The sequence below is a fragment of the Salmo trutta genome, chromosome 37, assembly GCF_901001165.1.
Source record: "Salmo trutta chromosome 37, fSalTru1.1, whole genome shotgun sequence".
Classification (NCBI taxonomy): Eukaryota; Metazoa; Chordata; class Actinopteri; order Salmoniformes; family Salmonidae; genus Salmo; species Salmo trutta.
Genome location: NC_042993.1, coordinates 17961820 through 17983897, shown reverse-complemented (window position 1 = coordinate 17983897; position 22078 = coordinate 17961820). Strand labels below are relative to the sequence as shown.

General features: G+C 41.6%; 2 protein-coding genes across 9 annotated transcripts in view; one reads left to right on the top strand and one right to left on the bottom strand.

Annotated features, from left to right (window-relative positions):
- Positions 1-11857, bottom strand: part of LOC115176384 (triple functional domain protein) — a 137424-nt gene extending 125567 nt beyond the window's left edge. The window contains exon 1 of the mRNA XM_029736387.1: positions 11638-11857. Coding sequence (XP_029592247.1) covers positions 11638-11707 — 70 coding nt within the window. The 5' untranslated portion in view covers positions 11708-11857. The remainder of the gene's footprint in view (positions 1-11637) is intronic.
- Positions 11858-13417: 1560 nt separating this feature from the next.
- LOC115176846 (dynein heavy chain 5, axonemal) overlaps positions 13418-22078 on the top strand; it is a 63756-nt gene continuing 55095 nt past the window's right edge. For all 8 annotated transcript variants that reach the window (XM_029737184.1, XM_029737182.1, XM_029737185.1 and 5 more), the window contains exons 1-3: positions 13418-13666; positions 21583-21717; positions 21933-22017. In XM_029737184.1, coding sequence (XP_029593044.1) covers positions 13580-13666; positions 21583-21717; positions 21933-22017 — 307 coding nt within the window. In that variant the 5' untranslated portion in view covers positions 13418-13579. The remainder of the gene's footprint in view (positions 13667-21582; positions 21718-21932; positions 22018-22078) is intronic.

Below are 22078 nucleotides of genomic sequence, written 5' to 3'. Positions count from 1 at the left end.
AGCAGTGCCGCGTGATCTATTTAAACCAGGCGACCACTGGCAGAGTGCAGCACGAGGAGGATCTAAACATGTTAGTGTCTTCAAAGGGGAGAGGATGTTTCGCTCCGTGTGGAGTTCCTGTTTGACAGGCTGTGCACAGCTGTTCACTGGAGACAAGCAGAGGGAGGGCACACAGCTGCAACCACACCACACCAAACATCCCCTAGCTCAGTCCCACTATGGGCCATGCTGCTTTGATTCCCAAACTGAGCCCTGTCTGCGTGTACGTGTGTGTGTGTGTGTGTGTGTGTGTGTGTGTGTGTGTGTGCCTCAACCTCATTAAAAAGAGGAAAGGCATGTTCTCAAAACATAACAAAGGCTTTTAACAGTATATGATTTTTAATATGCCGTCCTGTATGAACGACGGGAAGGATCAAATGCGCGCGCGTGTGTGTGTGTGTGTGTGTGTGTGTGTGTGTGTGTGTGTGTGTGTGTGTGTGTGTGTGTGTGTGTGTGTGTGTGTGTGTGTGTGTGTGTGTGTGTGTGTGTGTGTGTGTGTGCATCTGAGTTTATTATTACCATCAGAGAGAAGAGGGGTGTTAATACATAAGCTCAGAAACACATAAAACCCTGCTGCGCTGTTTGATATCCCAGTTAGTCTCTGAGAGGGAAACAGACTGGAAGGCAGGCCGGCAGACAGACACCTAGGAGGCCAGGGTTTTGAGATGAGATGCCCTGATTCCAGACGCCTCCTTAGTGCTGGGTGTGTGTGTCTGGTAGGGTGTGGGTGGCTGAGGTTGACTGATGGATAGGAAATCCTCTCTTATCAGATGAGGGATTTCAACGAGACACAGGCAGGCTCAGCCCACAGCCACTCTTCTTCTTCATGGCCCACAATACCTTTTTCTTTCCTTCCTTCCTGGCCCCCAGGCAACGTGGGTGGCAGGCTGAGGCTGCTGTGATTGATACCTCTATATCCTTGACTGAATTAAGCCATCCCTTAGGCTAGTTATTGACTTCACTCTGCATGCTCAATTCCTATTTATTGACATTGACGGTTATCTGTATGCAAATCTGGACTATTTAAATGAGAAATGTACATTTTTGAGGGGATAGTTTACCCAAATTACAAAATGCCATATTGGTTTCCTTTCCCTGTAAGGGTTAGACTTAGTGTTTATTTTATTTTATTAGGATCTCTTTTAATCCTCATTTGGACTAATCTTCCAAGAGTCCTTAAACATTAAAATACAATACAATCACACTTAACACACTGTTACAAACAACAGACATAATACACTGCCATATTCACCAGATAAATAATCTAACAGTCTGAAAAGATAGATTGGTTCCTTCATCTACCATAGTCCTGTACAACCTTCCAATTTATTATATTTAAGTGGTTCTAAGTATTGTATGAATTTATACATTGAAAGGTTTCTGGTTTGCTCAGATAAATTATTATATTTCTTTATTACTCTGAATCGAAATGTTATTTAGCCTATTTCTCTTCTCTGCCGAGGTAAGACATAGATGGGGACAATGTATTTATTGTAATGGCTGAATGTCTATCTCTTAACAACTGAAACCATTGTGTAAAAAGAACTACCATTTTAAATGGTGTACATTGTGAAATAAAATAAGCATGTGTTTTTCTATGATCTTGTTGATTGATGACCATCCAAGAGCATTGTGCATGACTACAAGAGAAGAATCATATCTCCACCATAAAACAATCCTTGCTGCTTTGTTCTGTGCAATCTGCAGCCTCCTAATCTCACTTTCTGATGAATTTACCCAGACCACAGAACAGTAGTTCACCTGACTCCCAATTCATGCTTGGGTTGTTTGCTTAAGAATCTTCCCGGTAAATATTTTGCTATCCTTCTGATCACGCATGCAGTTTTTCTTTCGATTTCTTCCACACAACTCGCATAGGCCTACAGTTCATGATCTATACTACAGAATTGTGCACAGATTGCTGCTTTGAGTGAGATGTGGCCTGATATAGTTCTGTGGGTCAGTGAAAAGCCTAGTACCTCTAACTAATCTATACTATAAATGCCATGGATCTCATAAAAGACATTCAGCAGGCTGCTTTTTAAACAGCTCTACAATAAACATAAGAGTCAAGCAGCACTAAAACATCTGCTCTCCATTGTAAGCATACAGTAGACTCGCTGAAGAGAGGAGGGGGAAACCAAACCACCAAAGTGAGTCTGGGAAAAACAGAACAGCTCCAGTCAAAAGCTCTTCTTTTTCCAATTATGAGGAGGATGGCATGATGGCGGCTGGGCTGAAGCCGTTTCATGGTGCAATGCCACTCTGGGCTGATTGCTTCTACTCCACTAGAAGCAACTGCCAATTACTTTGCAATAGAATGCAAGAGGATTCTTTCTGACTGTAGAATATGTATAAAAGCAAGCCATGATGGTCTACTCCACCCTGACTTTAGCCTTTACTACTCTATCATTTGCAGAGGTGGTTTTTCTGTTCTTCCTTTCGTTCGCTCTCTTTCTCTCGCTCTCTCCCCCTCTCCCTTTCTCATGATGTGAATTGATTCTGGAGCATCTGATCCCTACTACACTACACCATTATTATGACACAGCTATGAAGACTTTAGTTGGGTCAAGTCTGTTCCTCAGCAGCAGCCAGTAGACATTTTATTACATAACACTTAAGTTTCCACTTCGATAAGCATGATCCCACGGGGTGATAACGCTGGATCACAGACAGTACAACAATTTGGCTCACATTACAGGCCATTACAGGCAAGTCTAATTAGGCCTAGTCATAATCTCATTTCTCATTCCTAAACGGACAAAGGCATTTAGAATTTTCATGTCCAACAATTGATGGTAAATAGATGATAACTGTGACCTTTCTATGGCATAATATTACCACTAGAAAGCAAGTCATATTTAAATGGAATGGGGACATAATAATTTAGTAAAGGGGATTTTCCAAAGAACCAATCAAATGAAAGTACTTGGTAAACCTCAGCCTGCTCTGAGCTGGATAGTGGAACAATCATGTACACAGAAAATATCCTGATTTATACCGTTGCCAATGTAACGGCCGTCCTCTCACAAGAACAACCCCACTGTGTAATATGGCAAATGGGAAAAGCAAGGCAGCTATGTGGTGGAAAATGGCACCTGACTACAGTACAAAAATAGAAGGTACTTTGACATAGTAAACACTATATCTTTGTTGGAACCATTGGTCTCATTAAACCACTGGTGGTATGATGGATGACTAGCATCTTATTACCTTGGGTTGGCAGGTAGCCTAGTGGTTAGAGCGTTGGGCCAGTAACTTAAAGGTTGCTAGATCAAATCCCTGAGCTGACAAGGTAAAAATCTGTTGTTCTGCCCCTGAACAACGCAGTTATCCCACTGTTCCTAGGCAGTCATTGTAAACAAGAATTTGTTCTTAACTGACTTGCCCGGTTAAATTAAAAACCTTGTCAATCAGAGCTACCTGATTGAGCTACAGCATACTCATTTGAAAGCATGGAATGATGCTGTGTCATAAAAGTTAGTAATACCTCATACATTTTTCGTCTTGTTATTAAAAAGCAAGAAAAATAATCATAATTCAATTACACAATTCATTCAGTCTGCTATCCTTAAAAAAACACTGAAAATGACCTCCTGATTTGGGTCATTGAAAGCTAATGGGCAATGCCACAGTACGCTATGAATAGCCAGCGAGCAGCTCTGCATTACAACAGCTTACAGTACAGTGAGGGATGATCCCTGTTAGAGTCAACTCACATCAAACAGGCCAAGACAACCTTATGCCTTCCCAAAATTCTGTATACAGTCGTGGCCAAAAGTTTTGAGAATGACACAAATATGAATTTTCACAAAGTCTGCTGCCTCAGTTTGTATGAATGCAATTTGCATATACTCCAGAATGTTATGAAGAGTGATCAGATGAATTGCAATTAATTGCAAAGTCCCTCTTTGCCATGCAAATGAACTGAATCCCCCAAAAACATTTCCACTGCATTTCAGCCCTGCCACAAAAGGACCAGCTGACATCATGTCAGTGATTCTCTCGTTAACACAGGTGTGAGTGTTGACGAGGACAAGGCTGGAGATCTCTCTGTCATGCTGATTGAGTTCAAATAACAGACTGGAAGCCTCAAAAGGAGGGTGGTGCTTGGAATCATTGTTCTTCCTCTGTCAACCATGGTTACCTGCAAGGAAACACGTGCCGTCATCATTGCTTTGCAGAAAAAGGGCTTCACAAGCAAGGCTATTGCTGCCAGTAAGATTGCACCTAAATCGACCATTTATCGGATCATCAAGAACTTCAAGGAGAGCGGTTCAATTGCTGTGAAGAAGGCTTCAGGGCGCCCAAGAAAGTCCAGCAAGCGCCAGGACTGTCTCCGAAAGTTGATTCAGCTGCGGGATCGGGGCACCACCAGTACAGAGCTTGCTCAGGAATGGCAGCAGGCAGGTGTGAGTGCATCTGCATGCACAGTGAGGCGAAGACTTTTGGAGGATGGCCTGGTGTCAAGAAGGGCAGCAAAGAAGCCACTTCTCTCCAGGAAAAACATCAGGGACAGACTGATATTCTGCAAAAGGTACAGGGATTGGACTGCTGAGGACTGGGGTAAAGTCATTTTCTCTGATGAATCCCCTTTCCGATTGTTTGGGGCATCCGGAAAAAAGCTTGTCTGGAGAAGACAAGGTGAGCGCTACCATGTGTCATGCCAACAGTAAAGCATCCTGATACCATTCATGTGTGGGGTTGCTTCTCAGCCAAGGGAGTGGGCTCACTCACAATTTTGCATAAGAACACAGCCATGAATAAAGAACTGTACCAACACATCCTCCAAGAGCAACTTCTCCCAACCATCCAGGAACAGTTTGGTGACGAACATGATGGAGCACCTTGCCATAAGGCAAAAGTGATAACTAAGTGGCTCAGGGAACAAAGCATCAATATTTTGGGTCCATGGCCAGGAAACTCCCCAGACCTTAGTCCCATTGAGAACTTGTGGTCAATCCTCAAGAGGCGGGTGGACAAACAAAAACCCACAAATTCTGACAAACTCCAAGCATTGATTATGCAAGAATGGGCTGCCATCAGTCAGGATGTGGCCCAGAAGTTAATTGACAGCATGCCAGGGTGGATTGCAGAGGTCTTGAAAAAGAAGGGTCAACACTGCAAATATTGACTCTTTGCATCAACTTCATGTAATTGTCAATAAAAGCCTTTGGCACTTATGAAATGCTTGTAATTATACTTCAGTATTCCATAGTAACATCTGACAAAATATCTAAAGACACTGAAGCAGCAAACTTTAAGGAAATTCATATTTATGTCATTCTCAAAACTTTTGGCCACGACTGTACTACACTGGGTGCCAATGTAATAACTAGGTAAATAGTAAATACATAGTATTAATACACACTGAGTGTACAAAACATAAGGAACACCTTCCTAATATTGAGTTGCACCCCTCCCTTTTGCCCTCTGAACAGACTCAATTTGTCAGGGCATATACTCTACAAGGAGTTGAAAGCGTTCCCACACGGATGCTGGCCCATGTTGACTACAACTCTTCCCACAGTTGTGTAAAATTGGCTGGACGTCCTTTGGGTGGTGGACTATTCTTGATGCACACGGGAAAATGTTGAGAGTGAAAAACCCAGCAGATTTGCAGTTCTTGACACTCAAACCGGTGCACCTGGCACCTAGTACCATACCCCGTTCAAAGGCACTTCAATCTTTTGTCTTGCCCATTCACCCTCTGAATGGCACACATACCCAATCAATGTCTCAATTGTCTCAAGGCTTAAAAATCTGTCTTCAACCTGTCTCCTCCCCTTCATCTACACTGATTGAAGTGTAGATGGATTTAACAAGTGACATCAATAAGGGATCATAGCTTTCACCTGGATTCACCTGGTCAGTCTATGTCAGTCTATGAGCAGGTGTTCCTAATGTTTTGTACACTCAGTGTAAAGTGAATATAAGCTTACAGTGCAATAGTTTGAATTCCTTGGGACATAGACCTAAAACTTTGTGTGGGCTGACATCATAGGCATGCTACTGAGCTGCTGTAATGAGCCTCATCGTCAAGTGGACTATAAGTTATGACCACCTCACTGATTAGCTCACAAGAGGATCAGTATACAATGTGGGATCTATACAATGTCTGTGGGAATGACATAATAACATCCATCTGTCTACCTCATCACAAGATAATGACAGGAATAATAGATGACTATGACTAGCACAACATCTCCATGACTACCACAACAACTCCAAACAGAAATATGTCTCCATAAACTGAAAAGAATACTGTTTTGATAGTTGACTTCCCTAAATCATCGAGCTATGGCTTATGTTATGCGTATCAACTTCCAATACAGACTGTCTTGTATATCACCGAATTAGATACTCTACAAAGGGTGAATACTAAAATTAGCCCAATTAAATGACATATAACAACTTCAGCCAGGCCGTCTAGTACAGCCATACGAGTCCAAAAAGGCACCCTATTCCTACCCTGGTCAAAAGTAGTGCACTATATAGGGAATAGAGTGCCATTTGGGACAGAACCGAAGTCCTACTCGAGATTAACTAGGGCATCACAGTGGGTGCACCCAGAGCTCCCCAAACTAAAGAAATGTGTTTCAGTGCAACAAGAAAGAGCAACTTTGTGCCAAGATTTCAACGCTTAACAAGCCAGCAGCAATTAGGAAGCCTGTTGGAGAGGTTACAGAAAGTGGGATGGCCTTTTCTGTCCTTTCACTGTGGCTTAAGGATGAATGGTGTTGTAGGATACTGACAGGCCAAACAACATATCCATGGTTGCATCCCAAATGGCACCCTATTATAGTGAATATATTCCCTATTCCCTATATAGTACCTCAAAGGCATAGGGCTCTGGTCAAAAGTAGTGAACTATATGGAATAGGGTGTCTTTTGGGACTCAGCCAACATATCAATTGCTCCTATCGTATGCTTGGACACAGTTATGGGTCATGTTGTTTGCGTTGTGTTTCACTGGCCTCTCTCTAACACAGTCATGACTAGCTATCCCAGTTTTAGCATCTACATAACATGCGTGAAATTTGAAAGTCTAAATGCATCTCCATGCAAAAGACTTAATAGCATGAACACTGCACAAAATACAACCTTATTAGCCGATATAGCAAGCTAAGCTGAGTCCTTACAGTTAACAATAATAGTAACAGGTGAAATGGGCTACTCAAACCTCAAAGAATCTAGACAGAGACCATTTACAGGAAAATGTTGTTCATGCACATCATTCAGGTTCATGTAGTTATTGTTAACTCCCAGGACATGGTCTATAGCAGCTACAGCAGAAAACACTGGCCACATACCAACTGTAGACTGAAACAATAGAATACAATCCATTATAGCATTCCAAGCTGTCTTAACCTGTTTGGTATAGGGGGCAGTATTGAGAATTTTGGAAAAAATATGTTCCCATTTTTAACGGCCTCCTACACCAACTCAGAAGCTAGAATATGCATATTATTGTTCAGGTTTGGATAGAAAACACTCTGAATTTTCTAAAACTGTTTGAATGGTGTCTGTGAGTATAACAGAACTCCTATGGCAGGCAAAAACCTGACAAGGCTTCAAGCAGGAAGTACCCTGTCTGACAAGGAGTCGTGCGTCTTACCTCTTTTTATTGAAAAGTAAGGATCTTAGCTGTAACGTGACAATTCCCAGGGCTCCAATAGGCTCTCAGAGCCCGCGAAATAACTGAAGGTTTACGAGGGAACCTCAGGTTGAAATATATTATCGCCTTTTGTAAGTGGATGCTCGGAGGACCTTTCAATGATGCGCGTGCATGAGTCGCTTCTGAGGAGAAATTTTATTCGGCTGTTTAGGCTCAATGCATACTCCCGGTCGGAATATTAACACTTCTCTATGACATAAATGGCATAAAAATTGGTTTTAAACAGCGGTTGACATGCTTCGAAGTACGGTAATGGAATATTTAGACATTTTTGACACGCCAATGCGCCATGCGCGACACCGCGAAAAAGCATTCTAGAACTCACGAACAAAACGTCGCTGTTGGAACATAACGATGGATTATTTGGGACCAAACCAACATTTGTTATTGAAGTAGAAGTCCTGGCAGTGTATTCTGATGAAGAACAAGCAAGGTAAGAACATTTTTCTTATAGGAAATGTGATTTTGGTGGAGGCTGAACTGGGTGGGTATCTAAATAGCTAGCCCTGTAACGCCGGGCTATGTACTTACATTATTGCAAAATGTGCTTCATCCGAAAAGCTATTTTAAAATCGGACATATCGAGTGCATAGAGGGGTAATGTATCTATAATTCTTAAAATAATTGTTATGCTTTTTGTGAACGTTTATCGTGAGTAATTTAGCAAACTGTTAGTAAATTCACCGGAAGTTTGCGGTGGTTATGCTTTTTCTGAACGTCACATGCTAATGTAAAAAGCTGGTTTTTGATATAAATATGAACTTGATTGAACAGACATGCATGTATTGTATAACACAATGTCCTAGGTGTGTCATCTGATGAAGATTATAAAAGGTTAGTGCTGCATTTAGCTGTGGTTTGGGTTTATGTGACATGATATGCTAGCTTGAAAAATGGCTGTGTGATTATTTCTGGCTGGGTACTCTGCTAACATAATCTAATGTTTTGCTTTTGTTGTAAAGCCTTTTTGAAATCGGACAGTGGGGTTAGATTAACGAGATTCTTGTCTTTAAATAGCTGTGAAATAGTCATATGTTTGAGAAATTGAAGTTATAGCATTTCTAACGATTCAAAAATCGCGCCACTGGATTTCAGTGGCTGTTACGTAGGTGGGACGAGTTCGTCCCACATGTACTAGAGAGGTTAAAGAGACACTGAGAGAAAATATTTGTGGTAACTATGGGAGAAAGGAACATAGGCCGATTCATATATTTCTACCTTGTTAGAGATTACCATCAGTTTATAGTTCGAGGTCCCTTGTCTCCATTAATGTTGGGACATTCCTTCACCAAACACATTTCCTAACATTGTCTTTAGACAGCTCTTTCTTAACTTCCTTTACCTCCAGACTCCAGTGACCTAAAAGCTCAAGTCAATGCTACGTAACATGCATACACTAAAGAATAGAATAGAATGTATTATATAAATCATTAGGCTATATCACTCATCTTTCCAAAACACTCAGTCCCTTCTTCACTTCAGCTTGACCCTGTCTGTCCCACTCAAACTTCCGTCTGTGTGTCATCAATGGGGATGGTGGGAAACAAACTTCTTGACCAAGATGCACCAGACCAGGTGCTACAGAAACAGCTGAGCGCAAACGAACAGCTGCTCTGACTGTGGATCATCTGAGGTGGTCTCATCATGGTCATAGGATGTTCCCAAGGCACCTATGTACTTTTTTACTTTCCAAAATGTTAATTCAACAGAATTACATTCTTACCCCAATTAATGTGGGGGGAAATGATGGCAGTGTGTTGTGTGGAAGCACTTAAAAAAAATACATTGTGTTAGGTCATTATTCTCTGATCCACCTCTACACAGACGACACCATTCTGTATACTTCAGGCCCCTCTTTGGACACTGTGTTAACTAACCTCCAGACGAGCTTCAATGCCATACAACTCTCCTTCCGTGGCCTCAAACTACTCTTAAATGCAAGTAAAACTAAATGCATTGATCAATCGATCACTGCCCACACCTGCTCGCCCGTCCAGCATGACTACTCTGGACGGCTCTGACTTAGAATATGTGGACAACTACAAATACCTGGGTGTCTGGTTAGACTGTAAACTCTCCTTCCAGACTCACATTAAGCATCACCAATCCAAAATTAAATCTAGAATCGGCTTCCTATATCGCAACAAAGCATCCTTCACTCATGCTGCCAAACACACCCTCGTAAAACTGACCATCCTACCAATCCTCAACTTCGGTGATGTCATCTATAAAATAGCCTCCAACACTCTACTCAACAAACTGGATGCAGTCTATCACAGTGCCATCCATTTTGTCACCAAAGCCCCATACACTACCCACCATTGCGACCTGTACGCTCTCGTTGGTTGGCCCTCGCTTCATACTCGTCGCCAAACCCACTGGCCACAGGTTATCTACAAGTCTCTGCTAGGTAAAGCCCCGCCTTATCTCAGCTCACTGGTCACCATAGCAACACCCACTCGTAGCATTCGCTCCAGCAGGTATATCTCACTGGTCACCCCCAAAGCCAATTCCTCCTTTGGCCGCCTTTCCTTCCAGTTTTCTGCTGCCAATGACTGGAACGAACTGCAAAAATCTCTGAAGCTGGAGACTCATATCTCCCTCACTAGCTTTAAGCACCAGCTGTCAGAGCAGCTCACAGATCACTGCACCTGTACATAGCTCATCTGTAAACAGCCCATCTAGCTACCTACCTCATCCCCATACTGTACGAAAAAAAAAACATGTATGAAATGTATGCATTCACTACTGTAAGTTGCTCTGGATAAGAGCGTCTGCTAAAATGACTAAAATGTAAATGTAAATGTATTTATTTATCTTGCTCCTTTGCACCCCAGTATCTCTACTTGCACATTAATCTACTGCACATCTACCATTCCAGTGTTTAATTGCTATATTGTAATTACTTCGCCACCATGGCCTATTTATTGCCTTAACTTACCTCATTTGCACTCACTGTATATAGACTTTTTGTTTTCTTTTGTTCTACTGTATTATTCACTGTATGTTTTGTTTATTCCATGTGTAACTGTTGCTGTTTTTGTCGCACTGCTTTGCTTTATCTTGGGCAGGTCGCAGTTGCAAATGAGAACTTGTTCTCAACTAGCCTACCTGGTTAAATAAAGGTGAAATAAATACAATTTAAAAATGTAATTGACTAGAGATAAAAATAATTAGAATGTATACCAGAGATAAACTCAATAGTATTAGATATATTAAAATAAATAACACTAATAACACAATCATCGGAATATTTTGTAAGGATTAATTTTATAGGGATTCGTGTATTGCCCTGATGGACTAATGGGTATCTAAATAAACAAAACAGCAATAGAAAAAAAGTGATAGTCTATTCTGGGTTATTCCATAACATATTGTATGAGAGTAAACAGGAAGATGTGATGTTTCCGTAGGATACGTAGGCCTGGCCTAAAACTCAGTTATGTTCCAGATCTTCACCTGGGCGGCATCATAGGCTACAGTTTGTTTACATGATAGGCTATCACAATCTACAGGATGTGGTTCTGACTAACAAGCAGCTCACTGCAAAAGGTTCGTTGGCCACGACGCAGGGTACAGAATAATCGAAAGATGTAGTCTACACACATCTCGGGATAGGGATACATTTATTACATTTCATTTCTAGATTAGAAACCATCCAAGACAAGTATGTTTTTTTTGTTTTTTTTACATTGAAGTGTGCGTAATTTACTATAATCCGAGGTTGACTCTGTTATCATATTGGAATAAAAGCAGAGGATGACAGGGAGACTGTTGAGGAGAATAATAATCGTATCTCTCTAACGCATCCACCCACCGATGGCTGAATTTGTTGATCAGTTTACCATCTATACGGAACAATGTAGATGGTATTATCAATACAGTGGGCTACCGGAGGTGCTCGCCCCTCTTTCACTTACCGGACTTGAAAAACGCCGCTATGTCGGCCGCATCCTTAGCAGCCTCATCTATTCCCTCTCCAGAGCTCATGGCTGGAATACCGATATGGAAAAATAATGTCCAAAGAATTGACTTCCTCTAGATTTCCCGAGAAAATGGAAATGCAACACCATTGGAATTATATTCTACTGTAACACGCAGGCAATATGTTCTATCTTCAATAGGCAAGAGACCTCCATCTTGGCGAGAATGAAAATTCTTATTACCGATCGGCGGCGCTCCAGAGCCTGAGCACAGAGGCAGAGGGGGAAGTCCGTTGATAAAGGGGAGGTCTTGTATGGGGTCTCTGGCCCTGCAGGAATATCCCTGATATTTTGAGGCATTGTGCGCCACAAATGGGATGAAAGGGGAGCCAAATCATAAAGGCCACTTAGTGTAGCCAGGGTGCCAGTCTGTTTCTGCTCTCTTGCCAACTCCTTACGGAATTATAATGTGAAACATGTTTTGTTTCGTTTGACAATGACAGTGGAGTTGGTAAAAGCATAAACAGATCTGGGACCAGGTTACACTTGACCACCAGACATGATGGAATATAGACATATACCTATCATAGGCTATGGTAGCCAACAGGAAAAGATAGCTAGGATATGTAAGTTATCATAAAATGTTATTTATCACAAAAGCACTTCCTTCACTGGGAATAATCAAGACATTTCGACTATATATCTGATCCTGACTGGCCTGGTGTTATTATTTTCCATTGGAGATTGTATAGACCTACCTACAATACTGATTGATAGACGTCCGCTGTAAAGTCTCCAGACGGTTCATTCTTCGATCAAACACTGCCACCCACTGGTTTTAAAAAGTATACGGCACATTTATACATACAGTTTGTCCTCTTCGTAGTGTTGGCAAACCGATTGACCTATGTTGGGATGCACAAATTCTGCAGTTTACAAAGCCGTTAGTAAAATCAAGTAATGAAGAGGATTATAGTGTGAATTTGGAAATAAATTGTCTCTGCTCCTCTCAGGGCCTACATTATAAAGTGTCATCGAGGCGTCTTGAAAATATATATAATTGTATCCTGTGATACACTCAACAGCTGCACCAATGTATCAATTCATGGCCCTCTCTCCTGGGAATAATCATTAATTACACAGACGCATGTTTGAAAGATAATGGCTTGTATTGGCCTGTATGCTCTCCATACTTGTGCATTTCACCTGTGTGACCCATTCCCTCTAGTGTAACGTTACAAATTAAAGCGAATATACAAATACAGAAAGACGACAGACAAACTGTAGACTAGCAGCCTACACAACAACCACATGTGTAGGCCAAAAAGGCGTCCTACAAACTTATCTTTCTACATTGATTAAAAATGAATAAATAACGGACATTTCTCAATGAGATAATGAGAAGTTGCTTTGTGGCCCCATGAGAGGAACCGTGACAAATCATGTGGATTTGTGCTGTCACTACCCGAACTATGGTCATCATGGTGCAGCCTGCAGGGATGTATTTGTAGCTGCCCTATCAGAAAAAAAACGGTCCGTGCTATTCGGAATCCCTGGGACGTCCATACCCCATTGAAGTAGACATTGAAAAGGGTTAAGGTAAGTGTTAAGGTTGGGGTTAGGGTTAGGCAAGGGTTATAGTTAAGGTTAATGTTAGGGTATGGGTTAAGGTTAGGGTGTAGGGTATGGACGTCCCAATGATCCCGATTAGCAAATGCACAAAAAAACATGTCCTACGTAACCAAGGAAACAGCTAACACAATTTAATTAGTGGGAAAGTGGTATCTGAGAACTGCAGCTTGAGCCCCTCGAGCCAGCCCAGGACACCAAGGACCAAAATATAAGAATTCCACGTGACATGAAAAACTTGCAACTGTTTCCAGAATTCTGATACTGTATTCACACTTCAAAGACATATTCGTGGTGGTGTGGAAACAACATGTCTCTCAGCTCGCGTTCTGCGAAGTCCAACTTGAGAAACAGGTCCCAACCCTCAGTCCCCGTGGAGTCAATAAAGGAAATGCAGGTTTGGTGATGGTATTATTAGCTATTTCGCTTGTGTAGATGTGATTGTAATGTATGTTAGTTGTACTGTATATCTTTGTTTTTGTCTGGTGGGGGTGGCAAGGTAGCCAATACCTTGCTTGCATCGTGTTGTGGTCCTGTTTCTTTATCCCTGCCAATAAAATGATGGCATTTTCTGGTAATGAAGATCATGCATATATAGACTCAAGAGCTCACAATAATTGAAGCATATTTAAGCATGGCTACTGGCTGTATTCAGGCACTCTGCTTTGAGCCGTGCGTAAGAACAGCCCTTAGCCGTTGTATAGCTCCTCGGGCCTTATTGCTATTATACATTTGTTACCAACGTAAACAGTACAAATAAAACATTGTGTCATTCCTGTGGTATGGTTTTCAGCCAATCGGCATTCAGGACTCAAACTTTATAATTTGCATTATAAACTGGTTGGTTCGTGACCTGAATGCTGATTGGCTGACAGCTGTGGTATATGAGACAGTATACCACGGGTATGACAAAACATGTATTTTTACTGCTCTAATTATGTTGGTAAGGTTGGGCAAGACAAATATGTAATTGCCTTTGAATGGGGTATGGTAGCAGGTGCTAGGCACACCAGTTTGTGTCAAGAACTGCACGCTGCTGGGTTTGCCTTGTGTATCAAGAAAGGTCCACCACCCAAAGGACATCCAGCCAACTTGACACAACTGTGGGAAGCATTGGAGTCAACATGGGCCAGCATCCCTGTGGAACGCTTTCGACACCTTGTACAGTCCATGCCCGACGAATTGAGACTGTTCTGGGGGCAAAAGGGAGGGAGGGTTTTTTTCCATGTATGAATCTGTTATTCAATGCATTTCTATAGGCTAATGTTAGTAAAGCCAAATTCAATGTCTCATAAAATATTTTAGAAATATTATTTGGGATATCTAAAGGGGTCCTAAAATTCCAAATCAAAGGGGTCCTAAAATTCCAAATCAAATAGCTAAATGAATTTAAAATGTTAAGAGGTCATATGGTGTTGGATATTAGGAAACAACGGTGATGTTATGGGGACGGTATGATGATGTTCTGGGGACATTATGGTGATGTTATGGGAGCATTGTAGGGACATTATGGTGATGTTATGGGAGCATTGTAGGGACATTATGGTGATGTTATGGAACATTTGGGGATGTTCTAGTGATGTTATGGGGACATTATGGTGATGTTATATGGAAATTATGGTGATGTTATGGGGCGATTATGGTGATGCTCCCGAGGGGCGCAGCAGTCTAAGGCACTGCATCTCAGTGCAAGAGGCGTCACTACAGTCCCTGGTTCGAATCCAGGCTATATCACATCCAGATGTGATTGGAGTCCCATAGGGTGGCGCAGAATTGGCCCAGTGTTGTCAGGGTTTGGCCGGGGTAGGCCGTCATTTTAAGTAAGAATTTGTTCTTAACTAACTTGCCTAGTTAAATAAAGTGATTTTATGGGGGCATGTTGTGCTTGTTATGGTGATGTTATGGGGGCATGTTGTGCTTGTTATGGTGATGTTATGGGGGCATGTTGTGCTTGTTATGGTGATGTTATAGGGGCATGTTGTGCTTGTTATGGTGATGTTATGGGGGCATGTTGTGCTTGTTATGGTGATGTTATGGGGGCATGTTGTGCTTGTTATGGTGATGTTATGGGGGCCTTCTCTTAGATCCCTCTGAGCTCTCACCAGATCATACATAATTCAGTGGGGACTCCAATTACCCAGTTTCTCCAAATGAGATGTCTCACTTTAGAAATCAGTCATGCCTTAGTGAAATATTCATTATTAAACTGCTTTTAAATGCAAAGCTGCACAATCATTTTCCAAGTATCAAACGCTCTCTCACCCCATATGAGGGGCAGCTTTGTCTGTGATCGTCCTCGGCCAATATTGTGTAATCTGATGGAATTTAATATCGAGGACCACTTTGGAAACAAGCGTTTTAATTAATACTTTCAAGTGATATCCTCTGGGTACACATTGTACATTTTGTTGTATGTGTCTGTTACCCAAAATAAATTCAATTGAGTAGGCTGCTGTGTTTGTTTCTTGGTGTATGTTGTTCTCTTTGGACAGGCAGTAGCCAAATGCTGGTTGCCCTTTTGAATTTGAAGTTTGGGTGGATTGTTTTGTCACTCAACATTTCTCCACACTCGTTGGTCCCCTAATTTTTGAAGGATTGGCTCTGTCATATTAATCATCAGCTGCTGGCACTTTCATCTCACCACACTTTTCACCACTTTACATTAGTGTTATTCCTTTCTAGTTTCAGTACAACATGCGTACAACATGCGTACAACATGCGTACAACATGCGTACAACATGCGTACAACATGCGTACAACATGCATACAACATGCATACAACATGCATACAACATGCATACAACATGCATACAACATGCATACAACATACATACAACATACATACAACATACATACAACATGCATACAACATGCATACAACATGCATACAACATGCGTACAACATGCGTACAACATGCGTACAACATGCGTACAACATGCGTACAACATGCGTACAACATGCATACAACATGCATACGGGTGAATGGCTTTTATTAAGAAGTCATTGTGTTCCTTGGATTGAACTAGGCCTAACCTAACAAGGATTTTCACCACATAGGTCTAGTATTGTGTATTGCTCTTTAACACCATCCATTCTGTTGGTCAATCCCTTCCTCAAGTAATTGGGCCACAGCGCTCTTTTATACCTGTCCAGGGGAGACATGTCTGTAACTGTAACTGTCTGTAACTGTAGCCTCTACTCTACTGTATAACAATGACCCATTCAGCCCCAAGCCCCATTGTTGACGTTGGTAAGGCGATAGCAGTGCTTTTGATAATTACCTAGCCGACAGGGGGTCACCCAATACTACACTATCTAGTTAGCCAGCCTCTGTCTGAGGAGAAAACAATATTATAATTTCAGACAGTAACCTTTAGGCTGGAAAATAAGTTGCTGGTCGCTGGCAGTGCTTGTTCCGCAGTGCATGCACTGGAATTCTTGTCTGTGTTCTCATGAATAGTAATTCATGTCAATTAAGAGGGTAGATTCCTTAAATAGGTTGCTTTGTTGAGAGTGGCGATGCTTCACTTTAAACCTGACTATCAAAACAAGGTAAGCTGACCTACACAGTTCTGTTACACGGGGTTACTTAGGCTACACCCAGGTCCCTATCTGTGACCAAATCATGCATTTCATTATGAATGTTTTAAGAAACCAACAATTGTATTTATCTTAATACAGTAACAGTGTCCTGGACTGTTTACCAGACCATTGTGTAGATAGAGGTTCAGCCTGTAGTCTATGTTGCCCATCTATAAATTATCAATCAGAGGTATGGATTTTACAGTACTGGGGATTCATGAAAATACAGAGGTGGGTAGTAACACACTACAAGTAACATGTTACAGTACTTGAGTAGTTTTCTTTTAGGAATGTGTACTGTACTTTTACTTGAGTAAATTCTGTAGGGAAAAACATACTTTTTAAAACCTTTTTAAAATGTATCAAATCTGTGTGAATATCAGTCTTATTGCTTTTGTCAGATTTAAATTGACTGCAAAAGGCTCTATTTCTTGTTTGCCTTTCTTTAGATTTTATGAAAATAACTGGTTAGTTAATTGAAAAACATGTCACAAGTATCATAGTTCAATGTAAAACCGTATACATTTGTATTTAGGTTATTGCTTTTTGATCAACTTACACAACAAAATAAGCTACTGTAAGAACATAAATAAAACATTGAAAGAATGAAAAATAGGCAGATGTGTATTGGAGAAGAAAGTCAGTACATTAACTCGTATTCAGTGGAACTAAGGAGCATTTCCATTAACTCTTGTTGTTTGATCAATTTGTTTTCTATTGTAGATCTGCATCAAGGCTGTGCTACTTATCACAAATATAGGCTAGTATTAAAATACACTGTCCACAATGTTTTGGTCATTACAGTAATATCAATGCAGTTTGGATAATTTTGGGATATGAGACTGCTCGCATCTTCAGATCAATGCCACATTATGTATTCGGGTAGGTAGCGCATAGAGCAGGGTTCCCCGACTGGCGGCCCCTAGGGCCGATTTTGGCCCGTGGGTGATTTAAGTAATTTGGCCTCCAAGTTTTCTGAGCCAAAAATTGGGACATAAAAGATTAAAAACACCAGAAAATCAGCTCCAAGTGGTAAAAAATTTTCAAAAGTATTCCCACGCATAATAGAGAGATATGTGATCGTATACAAATGTAAGCAAGGTTTGAAATTATTATGTTTTAGTCAATTATATGTTTGGGCTTCTTGCTGCCAGTTTGCAGTCTATTTGTAATTATGTTCCGGCTCGATGACCATCCGCTCAAGAAAAACTAGCTGAATCTAGTTGATGATCCCTGACATAACGGCTTATACTTGGCCTCAACGCATGGGTTCTCTGTGGATGAGAGAGGTCAAGTTGGGACACAATACCTGACACAGTAATAGGGGATTATGAAGGTTCCTTTTCATCTGTTTTGTCACCTGCACAATGGCATCATGAAGGCATGGTGTACAATATACTGTGGCCTTCTACTGTGATACCCATCACCTGTGGCTGTGTGTCATGTGCTAGAGCTTGGCAACTTGCCAGCGTCTTTAAGTTGTTTGAATAGTTTATAGGAAGATTTTAACTTCACTGAGAGTTAGCTCAGTTTAAGCAAGGTGGGGAGCAAACAAAGGCATGCCAGTTATTCTCCTGAGTGATCACAGCTACTCTTATCTTCTCTACAGCACTCACTGATCTCTATCTGTAGCTACATAGATTGTAGACGGTCGTTTGGGAGCTGTCTTTGATATGAGGAGCTAAGAGTCATGTCTCGGGCGTTTAGAAAACAGCTCTGGAAACAGAGTGTCTCAAGATTGATCAAGGTAAGAGATTGTCATTGTAGGACTTGTCTGATGATAGGAGAAGATGGAGTAGAACTACTGGAGACAACAAGCACCCAGTGGGTCCTCGCCAAGTAATGGTTAGGGACAGGTCATCAATTTGATCACAGATTGGGGCCAATATGGTGTGCATGTTGCTGACTGTTTGATAAATGTATAGGCTCCAGAGTACAACCGAACTGAAATCAGTCATTGGTCAAGATTGGCTCTCAGTCTTGTTCTGTAGAATTGTAATAAATTCAAGTAGAAACAAGCAATTTCAGTCAGTATTTGTTTTTATACACTCTATGATGCAGACATTGTTTGCAATGGAGTTCATTGCAAACGTCGAGTGGATTAGAAGACACACAACGCCCAAACGCCCATGTCACAGCTATCAGTCCTTTTCTCCTGAAGTATTTCTTGATTTGTTTTGTCAGGATAGTTTCATTCTAGCCATTCAGTTCTTATCTGAGCTGAAAGCTTGCAGACAGTTGAGGTTGCCATTGTGTATGCTTGATGCTTGGTGCTTGGTGTGCTGTGGTGTGTGTCTGTAGGATGAAGCTTGAGGTGGCTGTTTGCTCATCATGAAAGCCTTGGACTGGAATCACTGCCAGCCCAGGGAGCAGGTGTGATGTGTGTGTCGCCCAGCAACCCCTGTCTTGGCTAGCTTATATAAGCATGTATTTCCTCCAGTGGTTCTGTTCAGGCAGTGTGGTGAATCAGTAGTGTACTAGCTGGCCTGCGATGCACATGCTGCGCGTCTAATGGAACCCTTTTCCCTACATCGTGCACTACTTTTGACCAGAGACCAAGCAGTGCACTATGTAGGGAGTAGGGTTCCATTTAGGATGCAGTCTGGGGCTTGGGTTTGTCCAATAGGTCAATAGCTGTGTTTGGTCTTTCGTGTCCAGGCTTGTTGACTGCTGGCTGCTGCCTCTGATCTGATGCATGACCTCAAGGCCTGCTGTAAATCTTTAGCCATCGTCTTCTGCTATCTTCTTCCACAGCCTTCTCCTACTCCCACCAGATACCTGGATAGAACTCATGTGGATTTATCTTTTGATTGGGCTTATACATTGGAGTTATCAATTAAGCCACAGTAAATGTGACTCAGACTTGGCCTTAACGTCTTTAAAGTGCAATAGAGACAGACCAGTGAGCCGGCTTGGCATGAATAACTCAGCAGTCTGTGACCACACTTTATCCATGGCATCAAATGCATTCTTACACACATGCGTGCGTCCACGTGTGCCATCGCCCGCACGTTGATTTTGTCCACCCACACCAGACGACATCAGGACACGCAGGTTAAAGTATCAAAACAAACTAAGAACCAATTATATTAATTTGGGGACAGGTCAAAAAGCATTAAACATTTATGGCAATTTAACTAGCCAGCTTGCTGTTGCTAGCTAATTTGTCCTGGGATATAAACATTGTTATTTTACCTGAAATGCACAAGATCCTCTACTCTGACAATTAATCCACAGATAAAGTGAATTTGTTTCTAGTCATCTCTCCTCATTCCATCAGGCTTATTCTTCTTATTTTGGACTTTATATGGTGGTTGGCTACCAACTTTAGGTGCATTACCGCAACCGACTGGAGTGTGGACCTAAGTTCATCTTTCAATCACCCACGTGGGTATATGGTCCTAAAAACCAATGAGGAGATGGGAGAGGTCGGACTTGCAGCGCGTTGAGTGTCACAAATAGAACTAATTTCTATTTTAGCGTCTGGCCACACAGACGCTCGCTGACGCGCTCAAGCAGTGCGGGTGCAATGATTGAATAACATGTATGTGTACATTTATTTTGCAACGCTCACGCATGCGATGTGTCCGGTCTGGTCAGCATGTTAGGGGCAAATGTATAGTGTTTGCCAAATAGTAACATGCCAGTGTAGAAACAAAGAAATGCAGGAACAGCTTAAGTGTTCTTAGTATTTCTGGTCTGCCGGTAAATGGTCTGGCCAGTAGCTATAAAATGTTTTGTTATTAAGTACAATGTGCTGAACCCAAAGGGCCTAGATCCCAAAATAGACTGACCCTTGCAAGTAAAAGGTAGCTTAACCTAGAACGAAACACTTCTCCAGACAACACAGGCTAAATTCCAGACTGTCAATGGGGAAAATAAAACCAGAGTTTGAAAGCATCTGCATCCGGCCCACAAAATACAACACCAAGTCTGCTTAATTTATTGGCTTGCCTTTTTCCTGCAGTTACCTAGCAGCACCACCAAGCAACTCATTGTAGTAGATTTTACTATCTCTGTTCTCTGTCTTCTTTAACATGAGGCCCCCAGCCACTGGGCTATCCAGGGTAGTGTTATAGGCTAGCCAGAGTGGAATGTTAATGTTCTATCTGTGCTGTTTGTGCTACTGTCTGTTTCACTGTATATAACCTGTGGGTAGGAGTGGTATAGAAGATAGAGAAAGAGGCATAGCTAAAGAGTCTAGAGTATATGGAAAATGTTTTATCAGAGATCATGGTTCAAGAGATTACCATATAGGAAGGAATAGGCTATCACTTTCATTTTCACTTCTTTGTGTGGGATTTTGCTGTGTTTTTTTTTAATTCATGTATTTTTACTGTTAATAACAAAGCTGCAGTATATATTGAAGATATTGTATTTTTTCTGATATTTATTCAATGGTGTTTGCAAGTGTCCTGAATTCTGCTGTCTTGGCTGACATGTGAAAGCGATTGTCATTCTGTGAACATTTTGAACAATGGCTGACTCAAAGTCTAGAAGGAGCAAAAGGGAGCCTCAATCATCTCTCATATCTAACAGCGAGATTGTTGCATTCAAAGTATGTGTGAATGACTGTTGTATCCAGTCATTATCATTTGAATTACTTTAATTGTTTCTGGGCTGAAATATTAATCCGAATTTGGTTGCGCCTCTTGTCGAAGCAATCCGTCCAGTTTGAGTCTGTATTGGGGTTGACTTGATGATACATCTCTTTGTCTCTCTGTTTGCAGCAAAAGCTGAAAGAGGAGCGTGAGGCGAAGAGAGCTCAGCTGGATGGCAGACATGACTACATCCTCAGCATCGTGGCTTCCTGCCTGGGCCTGGAGAAGGCTGACGTGGAGGATGCCATTCTGGAGGGAACTCAGGTAGGGCATAACACTTCATCACCGCTCCACCTCCATCAATCCCCTGTACTGTGGTCCCTTGTTACAGACTGTTGAGTAGCTGGCCACTGCTTGCGGATGCAACATTTGTATCTGCACACCTGTATGTATGGTAATAACTTGTGCAAAAGCGATTTAATCAAGTAAAGGTCAATTAATTGTGGAAACAGTGATTGTGATGAACCTGTCTTCCATAGATTGAGCGCATGGAGCAGTTCTTTGTGGCTGAGGGACTTCCTCATATCATGTTCTACTATCAGGATGTGGAGCCAGCTGAAGCAGGTGAGATGATTGGCCATGCAGGGAAATAATAGGGGAATATAATAATAGCAGAGTAATAACA